The sequence below is a fragment of the Nelumbo lutea genome, chromosome 7 (assembly GCF_056320005.1).
Source record: "Nelumbo lutea isolate HS-2025 chromosome 7, American lotus-T2T, whole genome shotgun sequence".
In the NCBI taxonomy this organism is placed as follows: Eukaryota; Viridiplantae; Streptophyta; class Magnoliopsida; order Proteales; family Nelumbonaceae; genus Nelumbo; species Nelumbo lutea.
In genome coordinates, this window is record NC_142690.1 from 57,246,874 (window position 1) to 57,263,017 (window position 16,144).

Here is a 16,144-nt window from a genome sequence, read left to right on the forward strand (position 1 = left end):
AGTTCAAGAAAGCATAGAATGTCCTCTAGGTTAAGTGCGATAAATCTATCAAAAGGAATAAATAAATAACTGGAAGATGCATACTTTTTTGTGTGTTCATAATAGCTTAAGACTTCCTCAAATTTAACCCAAAGTGTTCCTGTCTCTTGAAGATTAATATTCTCTGGCCCTCTGAGGAATGCTTGAACAATAAATTGGGGAGATCTTTTCCTGGATCAGCACCCCAAGTTAATAATTCCATTAAGATTAAACTCATCCATGTAGACATGAATACTGAACCAATTTAATCAGTCTACAAAACTCACCTCCCTTCATATTCTGATAGCCATGACAAATAAGCTGCACCAAAGTACATGGATGCAAAAGGATTGGAAAGATCTTCAACAGAGTTAACTTTGTAAGCCTTGTAACCCAAGTCCCTTGAAGTGATATGCAACACATTAATTTAACAATGACACAGTAGAAAAGAAAAAAAAAACAATAATCTGATTTGATAACAGTGAGAAAGAAGAGAGAAAGAGAGAGTTCTTAGTGAGGAGAAGAAGAAAAAGAGAAGAAGAGATTGGGAGAAGCCAATAATAATCTGGCAGCACCACTCATTATCTTATATACTCATAAAAAATATTGATTACAAAGACTAATATGCCCTTAATAGAGCGGCTACTGTTCATAAAACAGCTCCGGAAAAACAACATAAACTAATGATCCTCAGGTCCAATAACACTAACTAACTAGTGATTATAAACAAGAAAATCATAAGACTTGAATTTCAACACTCCCCCTCAAGTTGGGAGTAGATGTTACACATTCCCAACTTGCATAGATGATGTTCAAGCTTATTTCTTGCAACTCCTTTTGTGAGAACATCAGCTAGCTGTAAATCAGATGCAACACATGATAAATACACTTCTTCAGATGTCACCCTTTCTCTTAAGAAATGTCTATCCACCTCTATATGCTTTGTTCTATCATGCTGAACTAGATTACGAGCAGTGTTAATTGCTGCTTGATTATCACAATACAACACCATAGGTTCTTCTGCATCAACTCCAATATCTCCTAATAAGGACCAAACCTAGAAAAGCTCTAAAACACCATATGCCCATAGCTTTATATTCAGCTTTTGCACTTGACTTGGTTACAACTAGTTGCTTCTTACTCTTCCATGAAGTCAAATTACCTCCAACAAGAGAGCACACTCTTCATGTATATCTCCTGTCATCGGGCACCTTGCCTAATCAACATATGTGTAAGATTCCAACTTCAAATGTCCATGGTTAGCAAACAATATCCCTATGCCTGGATGTCCTTTTAGATAAGCAAGAATCCTGTCAATGGCTTCCTAGTGTTGAACTCGTAGGGCATGCATGTACTAATTCACCACACTAATTGCATAGGAGATATCTAGTATTGTCATGCACAATTATAACAACCGGCCCACCAATCTTTGATACCTCCCAACATCCCTTTCTAGTTCACCATCTGTAGCATTAATTTTGTGATTCTGGTCAATAGGTGTATCAAATGGTTTAACCCCAAGTTTTTCTATCTCTTATAGTAGGTCCAACACATACTTCCTCTGGGAAATGAAGATCCCACATTTTGACCTTGCCTCCTTAATGCCTAGAAAATACTTTTACTCCCCAAGATCGTTAGTATCAAACACCCAAAATCTCACTTAGGTAATTTCTTGTGACTACAATGCCATCTACATATACTATCAACATTGACACCAATGATCCCCTTCTTTTTACAAACAAAGTATGATTAGATTGGGTTTGAGTACAATCAAACGTAATCAATGCACTCTTAAGTCTGTCAAGCCAAGCTTTGGGTGATTGTTTCAAACCATATAATGACTTCTTCAATCTGCATACCTTTCCTTTGGCCATATCATTGTAAAAACTAACTGGAAGGTCCATGTACACCTACTCTTGCAAATATCCATTAAGAAAAGAATTCTTCACATCAAGTTGGATGAGGGGCCAAGAATAAGTAGCTACTAGAGATAAGAGGATCCGAACTGAACTCATATCGGCTACTGGTGCAAAAGTCTTCAAGTAGTCTATCCCATAAGTCTGAGTGTACCCTTTTGCAACCAGCCTTGCCTTGTACCTTTTTATGCTTCCAACAACCCTATACTTCATAGTATAAACCCATCTACAACCAACTTTCTCCTTCCCATCAGGTAGATCCACAGTTTCCCATGTCTGCTTTTAGTCAAGGCATCCATTTTTTCCTTCATAGCTGCCTTACCCTCAGGTTTGGAGAGAGCCTTACTAATAGTCCTGGGTATAAACATTGAGTCAAGAAAAGAAGACTCAGTGGGAGGGAGATGATCCACTGTAGGAAAGATGATGTGAGATACAATGGGTTGTTCACTCTCTTCCTCTTTTGGAGTGAAATAGGAAGGTTTAGATCATCTGCAATGGTGTTAGATCAAGAGGATCTGAAACATCAGATGGAGCAAAAGGCATACCTGGCCTTGTGTTATTCGAACCTGGAATCTTAGATGAACTAATGGGAAGTGGCAAGGGTTCCTCAACTATAGAATCAACCTCCCTATGTTGTTGTAGGTGCTGCCATGTAAAAGATTGAGAAGCAGAACATAATGGAGTAGACAAAGTAGGTAGAATAGGTGGGTCAAACATTGGAATAGGCAAAGGGGCTAGAAAAGGAAGTGGTGTGGGTTGCTCATTTCCTCCCCCAAGGCACTCCTCCTAAGAAAGACTCCCTGAAAAGATAGGTGAGGACTTAAGAAAGTGACATCCATGGTGACATATTGGCTCCTTGACATTGGACCATAACAACAATACCCCTTTTGGTTTCCTATATACTTGAGGAATACACACTTCTTTGCTTTAGGGTCTAGTTTCGAATGGTGAGGACCAAGGATATAGACAAAGCATGCACACCCAAACACCCTCAATGGAACATGAAACATCTCCCTTAGGAAAAAGAAGGCTGAATGGAACAATGTATCCAAGAACACAAGAGGGTACCCAATTAATCAAGAAGACTACTGTGAGAATTGCATCATCTCAAAATTGAACTGGAACTATGGAGCTTGATGGTGCGCGATCTGAAAGCTCCTAGTTGGAGTACGACTTGAATGCTGGCTGCCTGACTGGCTGATCAAACTGCAAGACAAATGGATTAGAGAACCCAGAGTGGTTAACCCGACGAGGTCGCTCCGATGCTTAAGTCAGTAATGTGAGTGGTGAGTTGGGATTTGTATACTAGTAGGCTAGAGAGCAAATAATCGTGCGTACCTGGGTCTCGGGGGTTGATGCCCTTACATAGCTGGGCTACCATAGGTCTCGCGGAACACTCCTGGGATTTTCGGCCCAAGCCGTGGAGATCCGTTTCTAGAAGGTGGAAATCCCGCTAATCGACGAGGATTACCATTTCCCTCCGATTCGGACTGGATAAAGTAAATGCTTACGGTTATGCGGTGTGATCTCGAAAGGCCCGGAGATAGCTGTTAGGCTTCTAGATATCTTCCATGTGTCACTTTGGCAAGCTTGGCCATCCTGAGATACTCGGGCTTTGGTGCTATCCGAGGTGGTTGAAGCACCCGAGGTAATCCGACCTACCTAGACAACCGAAGGTGTTGACCTGACCTTCCAAGGTGGCCGAGGGTTTTGATCCAACCTGTTGAGGTGGTCGGGGAGGTTGAGTCAACCTGCCAGGTGGTCGAGGATGCTGAGTCATGCGTCTAGTCACTAGGTTGTGTCCACGTGTTCGCCGCTTACTAGGTCGGGCCAAATCACCCCTCATCAGAGCTCAACATCATACTTCTTGTCACTTCCATAATATATCTATTCTTCCTTTCTGCTATACCATTCTACTGTGGAGTATATGTGCAATTGCTCTGATGGACTACTCCATTCTCTAATAAATATGATGCCAGGTTTTTCTCGAAGTATTCCTTAGCATTTTTTGATCTGTACACTTTCATTCGTACTTCAAATTGCGTCAACACCATTTGATGGAACTATTGTACCAAAGGTCTCTCATTGTGAGATCTTATCAAGTATACCCAAGAATCCGTGAACAATCATCCCTAAATAAAAGAAATTAATGGTAGCAACCCATAGAAGGAACATGATAAAGTCCTCAAACATCAATATGATAAAAAACTGAAGAACATCTTTTATTACTGCCCTTAAATGAATGTCTACAACGTTTTCCAAGCTGACAACCCTCACACTCAAAATTAGACAACTTAATAGACTCAAACAATTTTGGAAACAAAAAACAAAAAGACCCAAAAGACAAATGCCCTAACCGATTGTGCCAAAGCATAATCTGACCCACTAACTCTGACTCGTCACTCTTATTGCTAACATAATGGCTCTGATGACTAGGAAGAACATCGAGAAGGTAGACTCTATTCACCTCATGACCACTCCTAATCATCCTCTTTGACTCCAGATCCTATAAAACACAATGACCAGGAGAAAAAATTATTGAACAATTTAAATTTTTTGTTAAATTGCCCATAGACAAAAGGTTAGTACTCAATCTAGGAACATGGAGTACAGAAGGTAGGGTAATGGCATCCGTTATTTTGACAAACCCCTTCTCAGCAATGGGAACATGGGAGCCATCAACTATAGAGATTCTATCTCTACCTGAGCAAAGGTGGTATGAAGAGATGGTGAAAATATTGGTAATAAGTTATGAGGCTCCTGGGTTTATAATCAAGGGAATTCCCCCTTGTTAGAACCATTTGAAAGAGACAAGAATAAAGTTTTTGGGTGTGTGCTCAATTAGCCACACCCAAGAAAGAAACTGTATTTATGTTAAAATGTTACAATAGGTTGAAAGGATAAATCTGCCCTCCAAAAGTAACAAAGAAAAAAAAGAGAATGTAGAGAACACTGATGGGGCCCCACGGCTGTGGTCCCCACTGTGTTCGTATGACAGCACATGTAACCTTTGTTAGTTATATCAGTGTTAGTTGGTAGTTATTTCAGACAACTTGTTATTTCAGTTTATTATTGTTTTTATTTTCCATGTAAGCATTAAGGGCAATTCTGCCCTTTCCTACAATTAGTGAACATAACATATAAATATTGAGAGGGTGGCAGCGACAGATTCATTCGATCTGTCCCTCTTTTCCTAAACCCTTGTGTACTTCTGCTTTCTTCTTTTCTTCTTCTTCTTTCCTTCTACTTTTCTCAATCCAAAACCTTTTTGGGATTCAAGACTCACTGTAGTCTTGATAGACTACTTGGTATCAGAGCCTATCTAGGGTTTCTCATGTGTGTCTAGTCCAGCCGACCACATGAGAACTGTCTAGGGCTGGAAGCTTACAAAGGACTGTTCGTTGGCTGATTCTTGGAGGTTACCAGAAGGGTTTAGCAGCTGTCCGAAGGCTTGTAGAGGCTTGGAGAGTGTTTTGGTAATCAGGAAGAATCAGAGAAGGTTCAAAGGATCAATATTAGGGTTCAGGTTGCGATTGAAGGTAGCGATCATAGTTTTCTGGGTAAGTTTTTATCTTTCCTTGAGATCGTTGTTAGTCAAAGATAGGTTGGACCTATCTAGGAGGAGTGGCTGAACTCCCCTTTATTTTCTCAGAGGCGATCAGTTTTTTTTAGGGTTTGTCATTAACCCTACGGCCAGACTTGACTGTGAATCCTTTTGGAAGGTGAGACTGAGCACTGTTTATGTTCTCACAAAGTTTTTCCTAATCCTACGATTAAAACCCTAATTCTGCTTCAGCATTATAGATTGTTTTCTAAGTGGTTTCTAGACCTGTTTCGGCTTCAAAGCCTGTTTTGGGGGTGAGAACTGTTATTGGACTGCTTATATTCTGACTGCCGATTGGTTTCAGATCAGATCTGAACTGATCTCATACAAATTTCTGACTGTGATCAGTTATTTAAGTGCTGTTTTCTATTGCAGTAGCCCTGATAGTTCTTAATTACTGATTCTTAACCAAAAATGAAGTTCAAAAATCAGGGGGAAGGTGTCTTTGGGAACAACAATTCTGGTAATATGTCTGAGACTGCGTTTCAGATTACAATTGTGAGATTTGACGGATCCAATTACTTGGAATGGGCCCAGTCAGCCATGATGGCTATTGGGGGAAGAGGAAAACTTAGCTACCTATTGGGAGATGTGAAAGAACCTTCCAAGGAGGACCCTATGTATACCAAGTGGGTTCAGGAGAACTACTTGGTTATGACATGGCTGTGCAACTCTATTCAGCCACGTATCGAAATTATTTGTGGGCAAAAATCCCTTTCCTTATCTCCCCCTGGCTTGGGTTTAACTGCTGCCAGGGAAAATTCGAAAGGCTGCTGCTGTAACATAACCTTTCCCCTAGTCTCTTCACTGTGCACTAGGGAATAGGCTTGAGATAGAGTCACACTTTCTCTTATCAATAGCTGCTGTCTTACAATATCATATTCAGAATTTAGACCAGCCAAGAACTCAAATACTCTGTTAGTTTCAATTTGCTTTCTGTAAGTCTGTGCATCTTTCTGACTCTCCCATTCAATTGTCTCATGTCACAGGGATTTTAGGGTTGAGAAATAAACAAAAACCTGTTTCTCCCCTTGTCTGAGATTGTTTACCTCACATTTCAGCTCATAAGCCCTAGTAACATTAAGGGGCTGAGAGTAGGTTTCTTTCACATCCCAAATTTCTTTAGCTGTTTTTGCCCATAAGTAATTTCGGCTGATTGTGGCTGCATAGAGTTGCACAGTCATGTCATCACCAAATAATTTTCCTGAATCCACTTAGCATAAGTGGGATCCTCCTTGGTTGGTTCCTTTACATCTCACAACAAATAGTTCAGCTTTCTTCTTCCCCCAATGGCCATCATGGCTGATTGGGCCCACTCTAAGTAGTTTGAACCATCAAGCTTTACAGTTGTAATCTGGAAGGTGTTTTCAGCCATGCTGCCTGAACAAGCCCCCAAAACACCCTCCCCTTGGCTTTTAAACTCCATTAGAATGCTTCCTAATTACTGTACCAATTGGCCTACTGGGTCTGTAGCAGGTAACAGGAGGGTTCTGATTCAGAAACCCTAATTTTTGTGACAGTCGGCCTATTGAGATTGAACTGTATCAGTCCTGTTGAAAAAAGCTCTACTGGATCTTCCAAAGAAGAAAAAATCAAGGGAGACAAATCTGATTACCTCCCTGAAGCAATAACACCCCTGAAACTTGAGGGTTTTCTCTTAAACCCTAAAACGAATGCAGAAAGGAAGGGTTTTTTTTCTTAACCGTACCTCTTATATCAAGAGATCCTTGCTGCTGATTTCAAGAAAGGCTTGAAAACTTACCAGAAAATTCTGAGAAACTCTGATCTTGATAATCAACTTCAGTCTTGAATAGAAAAAATCCGATCTTGTACCAGAATTCTTCTGAACTTTTGATTGCCACCTCTAGTCTTGATCAAGAACTGATCTTGATCCTCTTCTCTTCCTCTGATTCTGATAGGCCCCCAATTAACCTTACGTATGCCAGGAAAGGGAAAGGTCAGCTTTCGGCTAAGGGGGGAAATAATTGAACATGGGGGCAATTATGGCTGGAGGGAATAAGGAGAGTCTTGAGGCATTTATAGCTATGTCAGTTAGGAATAAGAAGAGTGTGGGCATTTATAACTTGGCCAGCTGGGCATTTATTGGGGGAGTCAGCTATGCTGTAAGAAGAGTATAAGAAGGGGCTTTGGGGGATGGGGGAGATAGGCTTTTGTTGAGTGAAGAATACTGTGAGTGATTGGGAGAGCCGGCGGTCTCTCGAAGAACCGACCAACTGTTAATGTTCTTCTTTTCTTCTGAACGAATACTAGTTCCTTTGTTGATGTTCTAGTTGTGTGAATTCTGCTGTGAGTCTGAGAATTGTGTGTCAAGTTTCTTGGACATAACAGATTCTTCCTGGTTATCAAAGATCCGATCCAATCTTTGGACTGCTGCTGTAGATAACCTCCAAGAATCAGCCGAAGGGAACTTTCTCTATTCTTCCAGCCCTAGGCAGTTCTCATGTGGTTGGATGGATCAAACTCACATGAGAAGCCCTAAATTTGGCTCTGATACCAAGTCGTCGTACAAGACTACAGAGACTCTTTAGATTTTGAACAGAAAATAAAAGAGAAGAAGAGAAGAAGAGAAGAAGAGAGATAGAGGAGGAGAATTCGTGGGAGAAGCTTTGAAAGAAGAGAGTGGTTGGAGTGCTTCAAACAGCCACCCCACTCCTTAATTTATATACATAGTTTCCTAATTGTAAAAGAACTTTAATGCTTACATGGCAATATAAGATAAGATTAAAATAAAACTAATCCTAGATAAGAGAGAATAAAACTAATCCTACTAGGAAAGATGATACTAATCAGTTAAATCTAAGTACATCTCAGGGTGTCACACGAATACACTTCATGTGGGGTCCACAGTTTCCTACAACAATCTTGGAAGCTAACTCTCACTTCTTTTTTGCCTTTGGTTATGCCAACCTGTCATTACTTGGACCTGAGAGCTGACGTGGCTTCTTTTGTAGGTCTTGAGTTTGGGCTGGCTATTCCCACTTCCCTTTTTCAGTTTTGCTGCTTGTCCTAACAATACCCCCTGTCAAGATTGACCTTGGTCTCAAGGTCAAGGTGAGGAAACCGGTGGTGGAGTTGGATATAAGGCTCCCAAGTTGCATCTTCCTTGGGTAATTGAGACCATACTACTAGAGCTTCAAGTTCCACATGGTGCCCCTTCTTTACCCAGCGAAAGTCAATAATGGACTGGGGTTCTATGACTATGGCCATATCTTCAGTAAACTCAGGTAGAGTGGGCTGACTTTTTGAGTGTTCCGATAGCTCTAAGCGGTAGGCAAGCTTTCCTATCCTTTCGAAGGGCCCAAAGTAGTGGAGACAACTTATTCCAGCAAAGTCACCCACTTGATCTTCCACTTCTCGGTGGTGTTTGTCATAGGTATTCTTCATCCACTGTTGCACTCTGTCCATGTTATGCTTGAGCTCTTGTAGAGTAGCACCCCTTTGGGTCAATGCTTCCTCCAACGAAGCCACCGGGGAAGATCCCCTTTTCGTAAGGCAGTAAGGCAGGAGGGTCTTGACCATACAAGGTACGGAAGGGTGTCATGCCTGCAGCTGCATGATAAGTGGTGTTATACCACCATTCAGCCTAGTTGAGCCATTAGGTCCAACGTTTGGGTGTGAGCCCTGTAAAACAACACAGGTAAGTCTCCAAGCATCTGTTTACTACCTCAGTTTGTCCATTCGACTGAGGATGGTAGCTAGTTGATTTCCTTAGCTGAACGCCCTATATCCGGAATAGTTCCCTCCAAAATGTACTAAGGAACATGGGATCCCTATCTGATAAAATAGATTTGGGGAATCCATGAAGGAGTGCTATCTCCCATACAAAAACATCGGCTATTGTTGCGGCTGTGAATGGGTGTGCTAATGCCATGAAATGACTGTATTTGGTGAGATGGTCTACCACTACCAAAATCACTGATTTACCTGCTGAGATTGGAAGCCCAGTAATGAAATCCATCGAGATGTCTTACCAAACTTGGGTGGGAACCGGAAGCGGTTGGAGCAGGCCTACTGGAGATTGGGCCTCATATTTGCATTGTTGACAAGCCGTACAGCTTGCAATGTACTTTTGGATCGTTCTCACCATTCCCTTCCAATAGAATTGCGATGCAGACCATTTGTATGTTCAGAGTACCCCTGAATGACCCCCTATAGGTGACTGTAGAGAAGATGGGCCAAATGGCCCATAGACTATTTTCTTATTTCTTTTCTTTATGTTCTTTGCTGTAATGGGCCTCAACACGGGCCTTTCTTATGCTGTCTTTTTTAATTATTCGCCCAGTTAAGGGCGTCTCTGTGAATTACTGAAATTAAGTTAATGAAAAGGAATTAGGGTGTAAGAAGAGATTAGATTCGAAAATCTCTCTGAACCCTTATTGCCGCCACCTTCTTCTTCCTCTTCTCTCTTCTTGATTCTTTGTTTCTGCTGTTCTCTATCACTTTTCTGCACCTTTTTGAACAGTCCGTTCATTTCAGAAGGTTGTTTTTCTTCTTGGTATCAGAGTGGGCTCTTCTTTTCTATCTGTAGAGAGACTGGGCTGAATGGGCCCTAGTATCTTGTAATATGTTATTTATCTATTTGTTAGCTAATGGGCCTATCTTTATGGGCCTGTTATTTCTTTTTTGTGTGCTCTCTTTATGTTCGCTTAAGGGCATACTTGTAATTAACCTAAGATTGAAAGTTTAACAAAAGGATTAGAGAAAGGAGGGAAGAGATATTCGAACTCTTCTTCTTCCTCTTTTTTTCTCCATCTTCTTCCTTTGTGCTGCTTCTCTATATTCTTCTTTCTTCTCTCTCTAAATTTTACAAAGTTTATATCAGTTTCCTATGTAGTGAGTGTTATTAGTCAATTTATGCATTCTCTCAAAGATACTCATTTAGCTATTGCAGAAAGAGTTTTGTGTTACTTGAAAGGTACTCCAAGGAAAGGCATTCTATTTGCTAAACATGGACACATGAAGATGGAAGCATACACTGATGCTGAATGGGCAGGATGTATTGATGATAGGAGATCCACCTCGGGTTATTGTGCTTTGGTGGCAGGGAACATTGTTTCATGGAGGAGTAAGAAACAGTCAGTAGTTGCCAGATCCTCTACTGAAGCAAAATACAGGCCAATGGCACATGGTGTGTCAGAATTACTGTGGCTACGATCACTTTTAGAAGAATTGGGGATTGACTATGAGAAGCCAATGATGCTCTACTGTGACAACCAAGCAACTATTAGTATTGCACATAATCCTATTCAACATGACAGAACTAAACACATTGAGGTTGATAGACATTTTATATGGAAAAGAGTTTCCTCAGGAGAAGTTTGCTTGCCATTCATCGCCTCAGAAGAACAGTTGGCTGATATTTTGACCAAGGGAGTTCCAAGAGGGAAGTTGACACACTATATAAGCAAGCTAGGCATGATTGACATCTATGCTCAGCTTAAGGGGGAGTGTAGAGAGGTTGGGCCGAATGGGCCCTAGTATCTTTTCTTGTAATATGTTATTTATCTATTTGTTAGCTAATGGGCCTATCTTTATGGGCCTGTTATTTCTTTTTTGTGTGTTCTCTTTATGTTCTGCCTAGCTGGCTACCCACTTAAGGGCATACTTGTAATTAACCTAAGATTGAAAGTTTAACAAATGGATTAGAGAAGGGAAGGAAGAGATATTCAAACTCTTCTTCTTCTTCCTCTTATTTTCTCCATCTTCTTCCTTTGTGCTGCTGTTCTCTTTCTCTTTCTTCTTTCTCTCTAAATTTTACCAAGTTTATATCAATTTTACAGGACTGATTTACATCCCTCTATTTTCTCCTCTTTCTTCCCATACACAGTATGTAAGGAGAACTGAATCAAATGAATAGTCAAAGAAAAATTTTCCACCCCACTTGTTAGTGGTTTTTTGGAGAGAAGAAGGCTATCCTTGTCGTCACTTTGAAAACAAGCATGTTGCTGAATCCGGACAGGTTCCAGGGGCCTCTGTTGACTCTCTACTAGTTGTGACCACAGTCAAGTTAGATGGAACTAATTATCCGGCATGGTCGCAATCAGTAAAAATTCATGTCTGTAGTAGAGGCAAGTAGGGGGTATATCTCCGGGAGCAAGAATGCTCCCTTGGAAGATGATCCATCCTATGAAAAATGGATGCAAGAAAAATATACTGTAATCGGATGGTTAGTAAATTCGATGCAACCTCAAATCAATCAACACTATTTATGGATGAATTCTGCAAAGGAAATATGGGACAGTGTTGCTGAAACCTATTCTCAAAAACTGAATGTAGCCAGGGCATACAAGCTGAGGAGGGATGTGAAAAATTTAAGGTAGGGGGAGAGACCTTTGGTTGTTTATTTCTCAATGCTGAAATCCCTTTGGCAAGAAATTGACTTGATGGAAATTGTTACCTAGGAAAGTACTAATGATGCTAAAACCTACAGAAAACTAGTTGAGAGAAACATGGTGTTTGAATTTTTGACGGGGCTGAATCCCGAGTATGACATCACAAAACAGAACATCTTATCCAAGGATAGTGTTTCATTGTCTCAGGCCTATGCCTTGGTAAGTAGTGAGGAAAGCAGGAGACTAGTCCAGGTTCAAGGGGCTGGTCTAAATGACCACTTTGCTAACATGGGGTTGAAACCTAAGGGAACAACAGGAAGTCCAGGTGGTTCAGGTAAGAAGGAAGTTATTTGTGAGTATTGTAAGAAACCAAAGCAATCAAAAGACAAGTGCTGGAAACTGCATCCGGAGCTTCTTCCCCTTCGTTTCCAAAAGAAGACTGATAATATGAAGATAGGAAGTGCCAATATTGCTGCTGGTCTAGATAATGACAGATGCCTAACCGAAGAGAGGACTGCTAGTGAACAGTTAGCAGTTATGAAGGTAGAGTATGAAAAGTATGGAAGGATGATCAATCACCTAGAGAGTGCTGCCTCTTCTTCCAACCCTCCAGGAAATTTAACTTCTTATGCATTTGCTCATTCAGGTATACGGGCTTCTGCCAATCATGCAACTATCTTAAGTAATCGTAGGATCCCTTGGATTATTTATTTTGGTGCTTCTGACCATATGACCAGCCTTTCCACTTTGTTTATTTCTTATGATTTGCTTCTTGGCCGTGATAAAATCACCCTAGCCGATGGCACTCTTTCTCCTATCTTTGGCAAGGGAGCCATCAAGGCTACAAACTCTCTTTTACTTCCTTTTGCTCTTCATGTACCCAAACTAAATACAAATTTGTTATTTGTAAGCAGCCTAACTAAGTCTTTGAATTGTAGTGTAACCTTTTGTCCTTCCTACTGTGTTTTTTAGGCTTTGGAGTCTCAGAAAGTGATTGGGAGTGGCCATGAGGCGAATGGAATATATCTGCTGGATACTCTTGGACAGAGCCAAGGACAACTTGGGAAAGTTGACTTTGGATCTACATCTTCAGAGTTTGTCAGTCGTGTCATGTTATGTCATTTTCGTTTGGGTCATCTTTCTTTTACTGCATTGAGTCATTTATCTTCAAAACTATTTAAGGGAATTAATTTGTCCAGTCTTCATTGAGTCTTGTGATCAGGCTCAGCTCAGCTCGCTGTGATAGGCGGTTTTTTATCTGTTGCAGTTTGAGACTTGTTACTGCCTCTTCCCGAATTTGGTCCTAGAGTTTATCTTTGGGCTGAAGAGAGACCTATAGTTGCTGCAATTCTGGGTGTCTTGATAGTGCATCAACAGCCTTATTGGTTGCTCCTAGTCGATATTAATGGAATAATAGAACCCCATGAACATGGTCCCCTTGTTTTGATTATGAACTTGCGCCCCAATAGATAGGAATGCCAATGTAAGACCACCAAGACTGCGGCTATCAGCTCCCTTGTGTACACTGAGCTAGATCCCCACTGAATTGAGAGTGCTTTACTAAAGAAGGCAAGGGGTTTCCCTTCTTGCATCCGATGCATTGCACTCTATAACAAATGTTTGGTTGAAGTTAGGTAATGTTAATGCTGGTGGTGAAGACAGGGTCATTTTGGGATTTTCAAAGGCCTGTTGGGCTTTTGGAGTCCATGTGAATGCATCCTTCCTTAGTAGATGTGTAATAGCTAGCAATGAGGCCATAGCCACTAATGAAGCGGTGATAGTATCCTATCAAGCCCAAGAAGGCTCGGAGTTCCTTCACATTTGCAGACACGGGCCACCGTTGGATGCTTGCTACTTTCTCGGGGTCTGCCATTACCACGCCTCCTTCTACCACGTTCCTGAGGTAGTGTACTTGGGACTGTCCAAAAGCACACTTGGATGCCTTCACATACAGTTGATTTTGCAAGAGAACCTTCAAGGTGACTTCTAGGTCTTCCATGTTTTGGAACCATGTGGGGCTGTAGACTAAGATATCATCAAAGAAAACCAGTATAAACCGTCGTAAGTACAGACGAAATAAATCATTCATGAGGGACTAGAACGTTGTCAGGGCATTTGTGAGCCCAAAGGGGCTAGAACCGTCGTAAGTCATGTGTGCGGAATGTAGTCTTGTATATGTCATCCATGTGCACTCTAATCTGATGATAGCCGACCCGTAAATCTAGTTTGGAAAAGATTCAGGCTTCCTTGAGCTCATCAATCACTGGGATTGGGAACCGATCCTTAATGGTGATGTTATTAAGTGCTCTATAATCAATGCAGAAACGCCATGTCCCATCTTTCTTTTTGACTAAGAGGACTACGGAAGAGAATTGGCTATGGCTTGGTTGGATGAATTGTTTTTCTAATAGCTCTTTAACTTGCTTCTCGATTTCTTTTTTCTGAGATTGGGGATAACGATAGGGTCTTACATTTGTAGGGGTCACTCCTGGGAGTAATGGAATGCGGTGGTCATGTTCCCATGAAGGCAATAGGTCTGTCGGCTCCTGAAACACTGCTGCATATTGCTACAGAAGTGTTTTCAGCTGTTGCTGATGGTCTTCTTGTGGGGTTGCATTCCGGGCCTGGGTTAGCATGGGCCCTGTCTGAGTGAGCTCCTAGAGGATGGTTTGAACAGGTTCCTGGGCTTGTTTTAGGAGAGACGAGAGGATGATTGGGCTTGGGCCTCTGGTTGGTATACCTTGGAGGCGGATCTTGGTCCCATTTGTCATGAACTCCATTGACAACTGGGCCCAATCACATAGTACCGGCCCTAATTGTCTCAGCCACTATATCCCCAATACTATATCGGTCCCTCTAAGCTCGAGTGGGTATAAGTCCACCACAAAGGGCTGCCCTTGGATTGTCAGTTCAATTCTTGTACAGATGCCTTCATAGGGAAGAGATGTTCCATTTTCTACTTGGACCTTGAATGATGCTGTGGGTTGGATTGGTAGCCCCAGTTGTTGGGCCAACACTTCCGTTATGAAATTCAGGGTGCTCCTGCTGTTGATTAGTATGGACACCTTGTGTCCTTTAATTCACCCTGAAACCCTCATAGTTTGTGGGGAGTTGAGCCCATTAAGGGCCTGGAGTGATATCTCCGGTGTTGGTTGCTGTTCTTCAGCCCATTTGAATTCTGACGATTTGTTGGGATGTATCCCACTTTCATATCCATCTTCAGTGTCATCTTGGAGGGTGTAAATCTGCATTGTTTTACACTGATGGCCTGGCCCAAATCATTCATCACAATTATAGCAGAGACCCTTTTCTCTGTGGGCTTGCATCTCGGCCCACGATAGCTTCTTGAAGGGAATGGATGGGCCAGTGTTCATAACTCTTGGCTTACCCAGAATGCTGTCTTCCTTCACTGGGCCAAATCCTTCACTCCTGTGTTTGTCAAGCCTTGGAAAGCTGGCCGATCTTTGAGGTGGTAACCAAGGCCGGCTGAGTTTCCTTGTTCCGCTCAGCCTTTCTTCTTGGATCTTGGTCTGGGCGACAACATCCATGATGGTGGTCGGTTGGAGTGCCCTTACTTCCAGCAGGTATCTATGGTATACTTAGGCTTCTTATAGTAGTCATAGATCATGTCCTTCTTGTCCTCCTTCCTATCATCACTACCACCCTTATCCCTATTTCACCTGTGGATTTGTATAAGCCTAGCCTAGGAAATCCCAAAATATCCTAGGAGATCAACCGTAGATGAGGAAAGACAGATTTACCCCCTTTAGAGGTCTCAACCACCCTTTCGGAACCCAAAAACCTTCACCCACAAAGATTCCTTTCTCTGTAGGAGCAGGTAGAAACAGGAGAAAAGGTTGTAACTCCCTCTAGAGACCTCAAATGACTCTAGAATTTGAACTTCCCTCTTCAAAAATCACCAAGAAATCCAAAAAATCTAGAGTGCCCCTTCCTAGGTCAAAATTGAAGTCCTACAGCAATCAAAACTCTTCCTCCAGTTCTTCCTGATTTCGATGATCAACCCAAGATCTGAGACAAAGGGTTTTAGATCCACCAAAAAAATCCAAGAACTAGGCACTTTTGAAGTCTTCGATCAGCTCTCTAACTCACTATGCAGTTGGGTGATCTAAGGCTGCATGATGGAAGGCTCAAAAAATCCCAAAAAACTGCTTTGATACCAAGTATAAAAGAAAAAACAATAATTTGATTTGATAACAGTGAGAAAGAAGAGAAAAAGAGATAGTTTTTAGTGA

The 16,144-nt window shown here is 41.6% G+C and overlaps 1 protein-coding gene across 10 annotated transcripts in view; it reads right to left on the minus strand.

The window, feature by feature from the left end:
• Positions 1–16,144, minus strand: part of LOC148846522 (transglycosylase) — a 129,440-nt gene that overhangs the window by 563 nt on the left and 112,733 nt on the right. For all 10 annotated transcript variants that reach the window (XM_088955346.1, XM_088955341.1, XM_088955338.1 and 7 more), the window contains 2 exons: positions 306–419; positions 85–210 (listed from right to left, as the gene is read on the minus strand). In XM_088955346.1, the coding sequence (XP_088811472.1) occupies positions 85–210; positions 306–419 (240 nt within the window). The remainder of the gene's footprint in view (positions 1–84; positions 211–305; positions 420–16,144) is intronic.